A 9,280-nucleotide genomic window follows, 5' to 3' on the forward strand; every position below is an offset into this window, starting at 1 on the left:
TTCCAGCTCCTCTGACGACAGGGACAGCTTGAATAAAGCTACTTTATTCAGATTCTGACTGATTTTCTATTATTTTTTCCCTTATCCAAATTAAAATCATTCTTCTGAGAAGTGAAAAAAGAATTTTTTTAATAGGTGAGAAACTATTATCCACTGTAAAAGAAGCAAGTAATAAAAGCAGAGTATGTCAAGATAAATTTTGATCTTCCTCCCTGCTTCACGGCTTCATGTCCAAGAAAAATCATTTAATACTACTTCTATGAATTTGTAATTTCATCCCAGAAAGTAAAGAATAAGATAAACATTTTCTGTTTGTTTTTCACTTTCACAGCAACACCATCCTTACTTGCTTCTAGATGGTCACATTTTGCTGACATTTACAAACATTTCATGTTGATCTTACATGGGTCACATCAATCATCTATACAGTTTCAATGACACTTTGTTAAATAAACTGTCATGAAAGATTTATAGAGAATTTGATAAAAGTAAAGAAGATGTAGTTTAGCTTTTAAAGATGCATTACCCCTTTTCTGAGGTGTAATATCAGCTCTAAAATACCATTAAGCTTTTCTGGCAGGAGATGAAGTGAGAAAATAAAATGCACTCTTTCATCAGCACCGCTTATTTGCATCTTTGTGCTTCTACAAAACACTGGGAGAACAGAGCACCTGGAGGGAAAAGGAACCTCATCCAATTTCATGTGTTCTGGTTGTCTCTCCCAATGCTTGGAAGAAGCCATTCATGGTCTTATCACATTATTTGAGCAAAAACTGCCCCCAGATTAAAAGAAACCCCAACAGTCTACTTCAGATTAAAATCTCTACTGATGGTAAACTGATATTCCCAAATTCCCTCTCAAAATAGGGACTGCAGACAAGCAGCACACTTTCATTCAAAGCCCTTCTTCAGACAAATGTGGCCAGAGCAGCTCATTAAGGTGTATTTAAAATTTTCAGACTTTACTGTCTGATACCAATTTAATATTTGACAGCAGGGAACAACGGTCCCACTGTTGGGGAGGGCCTTAATCATATTTCGTTCACCAGGAAGAACCAAAGTTTGATGAAACTTTTCATCAGTTTTCCACCCTGAGAGATCCAGTTACAAAAGCAGTTTTTTGTTCCACCTTCCAGGTACCTGCAGAGTCAGCTCTGCTCCTCCAGCAGCTCCACTTGTGGAACACCAGCCAGGAATACAACGTGCAAAGACTTCTCTCCACTTCACCATTTAGGCTTGAAAAACCACAAGTGATGAATTAACACTTGCAGAAAAAATAACAAGACAAGGAATCTTTCACTTCTCTTAAAGACCATTAATTTTTGCAACCAATGGGGCAACATGAAACTTTCCTCAAGAAGCACTGCACTTTTGTGTGTGATGCCTCATGACCCAGCCCCGTCACAACCTGTTCTCTTCACGTAGTTATCCCATCTCAAAAGTGTCACACGAAAGGTCAGTAGTGGATAAACCCACTCTCTAATTATACTGGATCCCCTACAAAATATCTGTGATCAAAAGGCTGCAGGTATAAAGCACTCAACAAACTGTCCCAGCACATCAGTCTCCCACAAGTCTGTCAAAATCCTTTCCATCAATGTTACACAGTTACCTTGGAGGTTTTCTTCCTCACTGTTTTCCTCCACCTTTTAATTTTTCTATCAATACCATAAATACAAAATTCATGGCCTAAGTTCACATCCAGCTGGACACTGAAGAGTGCACTCTCCTTACATTATGATTATCTTAAAATCTGTGGCCCTGAGACCTTTACACAGGTATCTTCAGTATCTGCCTCACAATAATAAAGTGAAACTGCTTTGTTCACCTGGCATCTCAGGGCTGACCTCACACACACCAACACCCTCACCACTCCACCCTCCAGCCCAGAAATTCCTCCATCCCCCACTCAATCAACAGCAGGGCCAGCAACTGGATTTTGGGTTGCACAGCTCCTTCTGGGGTCTGAAGGAAGACCCTGAGTTCATTTGGAGGAAGAGCACCTTGATATTTGGGGTGCATCCATTCATTTTTCATAGAGAAACAAGGAAGACACACACTGCATCTGTTCTGTGCCACAGAGCCCCATCAGCCAGAGCTAAATCTCTGGCAGGTTCCAAACACCCCAACCTGCTTTCCATGCAGGGAACACCATGGATCTGCCTTCTACAGCATCTGCTGAACTGACTTTGCTCTCAGCAGTCACTTATTCAGAGGGAATCTGACTCGGTGTTTAAAAAAAAAACCCCACAAATCCGATCTGCAGCCAAATCACAACAGTAAGTGGGAACTGAACTACATTAATTTGTAGATATTGTAACTACTACATTACCAGCAGTGTTCCCAGATACTGTGAATTCAAGTAAAAAAGGCTAGGGGTTTAAAGGCAGCAATTTACTCGGTTATTCAACACATCTGTCAAATATATTACTGAGTGGTAAATGAATAAATATTGGATTTCAATTGCTATGACTAGAAATAAATGGGAGCCATTCTCTGAGCAGCAGCACTGTGAGCTACAGGCTTTCAGTGGAGGCTCAGTTAAAGAAAAAGCAGAGTAATTAGAGTAATTCCTATATATTCTGAAAAAATACCAGTTTGTGATGTGATGGATTGGAAAACTAAAACAAAATTGTCTCTCTTTTACCACACCATGCAATCTTCAGGAAAAACAACACCCTAACCCAGGGAAACCTTCCAAAGGGATATCCCCAAGAGACCCTGAAGGTTCAACACTTGAGGTCCAAAGATATATTTCATGCTGAAATGAATATTCCCAATATTTTCAAGTATCTTGACAATAACTTACATGCATTCAAACATGCCACAACTAGACGCCTTTTCAATTGTTTAGCTCATATACTAATTATTGCTTACTGTGTGAGACAGTAAATTATGTAACTTTTTATATATATATAACTTCTATTATTTTTATTACTGTGTAAAAATTACTCAAGTCACATTTGTGACTAATGAAAATTACATTATGAAATTACCATTATTATATAAAATTATTAGCTAACATTTTAGCTAATACTTTCCTGGAGGATGTGCATAGGAAAAGATGACACGAGGGCCCAACATTTCTAACTGCCCTGCAACCAGTGAAAAGCTCTAACAGAAAAAGAGAAATTAGTCTCTCACCATGACAACAGACTTGTGAGCTGTTCTGCTGAAGTTTCCTTCAGATCTGCAACAACTTTTAAACTGTCACATGCTCTGAAACAGGAAATCACACAGATCACCCACATTCTAATGAAGTTCAGAGTTGCGAGAGAAGCGGAGGAGCATCCTCAACCTCCCAGCACGGAATTAACGCGTCTGTCTCCGGAACAGACACACAGGATATGCTTTAAACCACCCTCCTGCCAATTGATTTAATACAGAATATTCGTGTGAAGCAGCATTACACCGAGAAAGCAACTGGCTCCTGTTCATTATGGTAACAAAGACAATTAACAGTCATTGGCTGCTGTGACTCCAGTCTTTGCTGCCGGGGAAAGACAAGGCTCTACTTCCCAGACAGACCTTCCACTCTAATGCACAGAAGCCCTCCTTTCGTAATTCCCAATTAACCAAGGATTCATTGACTGTTTCACCACAAGCCCCACCTTCGACAGTCTGACCCTCCAGGGACAACCTTGGGTTACACCTTTTAAAACAAACCCCAGACTTCTACAACTTCGGTATTACTGGGAGGACTTAATAAAAACTTAAGAACTGCACAGTCTTCAAAACCATTCCTGTACCAGCAAGGATTTGGCTAAACTGCCTGCACATTGCACTCCATGTGCTCTGGCAGGGCTTGGCACATCAAAAATGATATAAACAGGTTCAAATCCTGCCTGTTGCCACCTACCTGTGTCCAAGCTGATACTGACCCGTCCCTTTGCTGGGCAAACAGGGAATGCCACTGACAACCTTTCAGCCCAAGAGCATCATTCCAGCTTAGATGTAGCAGCTAAATCCTCTGCAGATGCAGGGATCCCGCTCTGGGCTGCTCCTACAGCCTCTCATGGTCAAGATGATCAGTGGCCTCTTAGTTTGACATTTTAGATTTTCCCAGTCTTTATCAACATGTGTTACAGGCTGCTGAGGGAACTACATAACAGGATTAACTAATGGCAATAACCCTCTTTTGTCAGAGAGGATTACTGTCATTCAGCACTGGGGGAAACTGAAAACCAGGAGTTCCTTTTGTGGTATTTATTTAATATTCTACTCCGTAATCTGTTTGCAACAGTATTAGTGCAAAATGTCATGGGAAGATGTAAACACTCACCAGACTCCTTTTTGTACCTACAAACAAACCAAATGAAAAACAAAAAACAGTTTGTTTCCTGTCGCTCAAGCCGTTCCAAGATCCTGATGCTCTATGTTATTTAACGTTTTCAGCTGACTTTGGGGACATTGTAGACTGCTCTGATGAGGCATGTTCCAGTGTCAGCCAACAGTTTATCCCTGGCACGCTTGTCAATCAAAATAAAACTAACAGACGGCTTTCTTTGTTTCAAATGAGCTTTCCCTGGTCATTAAAATTCACTTTTTATTACAAAAACTACCATTTGGAGAGAGCAAATTGAAATGTTCATGGCTCCTACTGAATCAACTCCTACCAGAGTTGACTGTTGCAGAAGAATCTTGAAAATATATAAAAAAAGCATTATTTCAGCACCTCTGTGCTACCCATTCTTGGCCTCTCTGTGGCCTGGTAACTACAGAATGGCCATCTCATACAAACCCTGTAACCAACATTTTGGCACCAGGATGACACCATTTCCTTTAGTGCTTTCAACAGCAGGATATACAAGTGTAGAAAATTAAAATTTTCCTAGGACTGGGCAGCAGGAGGTACATCTCTTCAGAGAACATAAAAATGTAACAGTTATTGACAGGCTACTTTTTAGAAAACATTGGGTTTCCTATGCTAAATATTGAGGAAATCATGCTCTCTTAGATTAGATTTGTAAACTTAGGGCAAAAGCATATAAGTCAATAAAATTACATTTAGAATATGTATTCCTGGCAAAAATAGAGTGCTTCCAGCAACACCAACTTAATTTTTGGGAGATAAATCAAGAGGCTATCCAAATAAATCCTGACAAAAAGCCATGATTTCCAACCAGCCCTCATGCCACAGAATGCAGCCTGATGATTTGTAATGATGTACAAATCATGTAAAGGAAGCCATGATTTTATCAGAAGTTCCCACATGAGTAAGAGTTTAGACCGCTGCAAATACCAGATTTCCTTTTCCTTTTTAATAGAAGTTTATTAAAAAGCCTGAACAAACAAGGTTTTGAAATCATTATCTTTCTTCTCTACAGGGAAATTGTGCATATAGCCTCTAATTTTGTCAATTATGAGCACGTGGGATTTCAGTTATTATAAACACACTTTCCTTCCACTGACAGTGATTCAAATCCCATCCTACAGATTGATTTGCAGCCCTTAAAATCAGACTCTTTTTTTGTTAACAAGTACCATCCTCTACGACTTCCCTTGGAATAAAGGAAAATGAGCAGCTCTTTTTACATCTTCCACAGACCAGACTTCACACCCAGAATGTAACTATTTTAAAAAAATACCTGAAATGGTCTAAGGCAGTGTCCTGGGCAACACAGCACTTTAACTTAAAAATATTTGCTGTAATGTGGAAGAAGACAGGAAACACATGTGCAAAACTATGGTGCTGGATCATAATCCTTGTGCTTTAATCCTATGTAACTGATACAATTTGCACAGGAGGCAACAAAAGCCCAGACAAATTTCCAGTAATTGTGATGTAATACCCTGCTTTTCTCAAATCAAGTTCATTAAGAACTCATTTTTGCCCTCTCTATGCAAATAGCAGTATTTGAGTACAAACCCAAACCTGTTTTGTGTCTTACAAGCCTCATCTAGACTGCATTTTCCACTCTCTGTGAGACACTGTCATAAACCTTCCCCCGGTGAGGACGCGTGACACTGACTGCTTCACTCACCTCTGTCCTCCCTGGACTGCCCCTCTTTTGCAGAAGAAAACTGGATTAGTTTGACATAATTTGCCCCTGACAATTCCATGTTGTCTGTTATCTCCTGGACACTCATGAACAGTTTGTTTATTAATCACAGTGGATTTCTAGTTGAGTGGTCTAAAATTTCCCAGCTTTTCCTCCTCCTTCCTCCCCCTCCTCTCTCCTGGTCCCTCACTCATCCCTCCATGACTTTCCCAAGTTAGTCATTAATCACTCCAACACCTCATCCACCATTCCTTAACTCCACTGCACCAGACCCAGCTGATTTGAGAACATCCACCCTAAATAAGCTTTCTGTCACACTTGTTCTCTCACTTGAGTTTAGCTCCTGCACTTGTCACTGCTGTTAATTGTGTCAGACATCTCACTGCAGGTGACCTCAAGCCATGAAAACTCTTCCATCTTCCAGCACCATCTGTTGCTCCCGTTCCCTTCTCACTGCAGCACATCACCCCTCATTTTCCTCTTCCCAAGATGGACACATGCAATGATTTCCCCTCACTCTGGAAGGCCCCTCTGATGGCATCTCCTGCTGTTCTTTGCCCTTTCCCACCCTGTCCCACGTGCTCGAGCTGTTCCGCCCTATCCCAAACTCCTTCCCTGAGCTCCCTCACTGCCACACTGCGCCCGAGACTGTCAGAGAGAGATTCTGACTTACCCAAATCTGACCTCTTTCCACAGTTGCTATTTTTACTCTGCAAAGGAATCATTTGTATTTATGCCCACAGTAATTTTTTTTAAGGAACTGCAGGTTTCTTGAAAATTTTACCCTTCTACTGCCACAGAGTTGTTACTTCTTCATCCTAATACATTAGTCTGCATTATTTTAAGGCACTTTATTTATTTCTTCTTCCACTTGTCATATGGCTTGTTAACTCTAGTTAACCCTCTCACTCTATTTCTATTACATTTTCGACATTCTCAGCTAGTTTCTTCCATAAACTCTACTTTAAAGCTTCTTTCTTTAAGTTTTGGGGATTTTATATAAAGCATTCCAGTACATGCTGGTTATGTTTGGCCTGGAAAATATTTACATTACCACAAAGTCCTGTGCTTTAGATGATTCTACCTGAATCCACAGGGATCCCTCCTGCTTTGGTGGCCTTCCAGAGGAGCCAGCATCACATCCAGTGCCCTTCTCCCACATCATCTCCCTCTGGGGTTGGACCTTCAGGCAAGTGCACAAGCCCTGTTTTAAAGGCAACATCTCTTTCTTCTTTAGTTGTCTTTGCTTTCCAAACAAGCCACATCCTTTACAATAACATTCCAGCTTTGTAAATTATCTGATCAACTCTCTTACATAACAACCATAAATTATGATCATATACTAATTTTTTTGCTGCTTTTCCTGTTTATTTCCCTGTCCTACTGAGATTGCAACAGAACTGTAAGGTGATCTGGAGCCAACTCACCACCCTGTTTCTTGTACCCACCCTAAACACATTAACAATAACCTCGTATCTCTGGTTTTTGCCATCCCACTCTAACTCTAATCTAGAATCTTTGTGCCTAATTACCAATTTCATATGTAAACACATACCGAAACTTTTTCAGATTGAGGATTCTGATAAACACATTTATCTCCCTGTGGTATTAACACTTCCACCTGTTCAGAACAGGTTACACAAGGAAGGAACCAGAAGAACAAAAACACAGTTCCTAAGTCACACCATCAGCAGAGCTCCTGATCCACTGATGGAGGTATAACCATCCTGTTTCTTACAGGAATTATTGGTAACAGCCTATGCACATTTCCCTGTGCACCCCACCTGGGAACTGCAGCAAAATCCAGCGGGTTCAAAGGTACACACCAAACTCTCCCAGAGTTTGTTAAAATCTCTGAACGCAGTGATGTAACCCACGATGTGAATGCAGAGTTACCTTTCTCATCTTTCATCTCAAAGCCTGACTCTGTTTCCCTGCACACTCACTCCCCCCGCCCCCCCCTCCCCATTTCCATACCCCACTACAGGCTGGTCCCAGCCCATTTTCAGGTCCGGCCGCACATTTCCAAAGCAGCACACCCAGAAGTTTCCTAGAGCTCTTTCAGAGCACAAAATGACGTAATACAACATTGATCCCAGAGCACTGCTGCTGTCATGCAGCTGCCACTGTGATGGAGTGGTCAAAGTCAGCAAGGGTCTACCAAAAATGTGTGGAGCTTGCCTGCAATGCAGCTGCCAAGGGACTGGAGCAGCACTGGGTGTGAGAGTTACCCCGATTTCAATCCCGAAGGAGAACAACAGCAATTCTACAACACTTTCCTTTTCCTAATAAGTACTTTTTGTTCTGTTTATGACCATTTTGTTTGGCTCCCACCTTCCTGCTGAATTCTGTTTAACAGGAATTAGGAGTTTGTCTTCCTCGAGCTGTGCTTCATTACAGCCATTCAGCCAGGGAGCTGAGCTTCTCTTCTCTAATGGTTTACTTTTTTAGGCCATGCTAAACTTGTGTGCAGTTAAATTAGGAACATTACTTTTACTTAAGTAAAGAACAGAAGAAAGAGACCAAATGTTATGCTGCAAGATTTTTCTCTGATGCCACATATATGTCCTTAAAATTGAGTTTATTCTGCATAATCTCTTCAAAAATATGTCAGCATGCATCAATAAATTCCATTAAAAAGCAGGACTGTCTATAAAGTTAGTATTTTATTTTCCATAGAGCTTTGACTTGAAACACAAATTATTTTATTTGTGAAGTAATAATGCTATTACATAAAATACTGTTACTCTAACTAAACCAAAGAGTAAATCTTTGTAAGCTCCAGTGACACACTGAGCTCCTGGGCTCAGCTGCAGAGTCTCTTCTGGAAATCATACAAACACAAACTGTTGATAAGACCTCACTGGATCATTCTGGGAAAACAGCAAGAGATGAATACTGTGATTTGCTATTACAACGACAGAGTTTTCTTTACAGATAATCCTTTAACACTCCCATGTTTCATAACACTGACTTTTATGCAGCAGAAATAGATTTGGATATGGGGCACCCTCATAATACCCATTTTTTGAAAAGCTGTCAAATTTTGAAAATTCGTATTTTCTCAAATTTAATTTGGATGCCATAAACCTGTCCTTTTATGAACATCCTTTCCCACTCCCAGGATTACACATGTGATAATCAGCACTGTCAACTCCCTTTAAATTTGTACAGTGAAGCCAACTGAGGCCTCTGCTCAAACTGGCTTTAATTCCTGCCTGGATCTCCTCCTCTCCTAAATTCCTGCTAACAGCAACAGCAACCACTGTCACTTGAAT

General features: G+C 40.6%; 1 protein-coding gene across 2 annotated transcripts in view; it reads right to left on the reverse strand.

Annotated features, from left to right (window-relative positions):
* DACH2 (dachshund family transcription factor 2) overlaps positions 1–7,154 on the reverse strand; it is a 162,457-nt gene extending 155,303 nt beyond the window's left edge. For both annotated transcript variants that reach the window (XM_017742479.1, XM_017742474.1), the window contains exon 1: positions 7,087–7,154. In XM_017742479.1, coding sequence (XP_017597968.1) covers positions 7,087–7,139 — 53 coding nt within the window. In that variant the 5' untranslated portion in view covers positions 7,140–7,154. The remainder of the gene's footprint in view (positions 1–7,086) is intronic.
* Positions 7,155–9,280: the final 2,126 nt, after the last annotated feature.

This window comes from Corvus brachyrhynchos, unplaced genomic scaffold (genome assembly GCF_000691975.1).
Source record: "Corvus brachyrhynchos isolate BGI_N302 unplaced genomic scaffold, ASM69197v1 scaffold220, whole genome shotgun sequence".
In the NCBI taxonomy this organism is placed as follows: Eukaryota; Metazoa; Chordata; class Aves; order Passeriformes; family Corvidae; genus Corvus; species Corvus brachyrhynchos.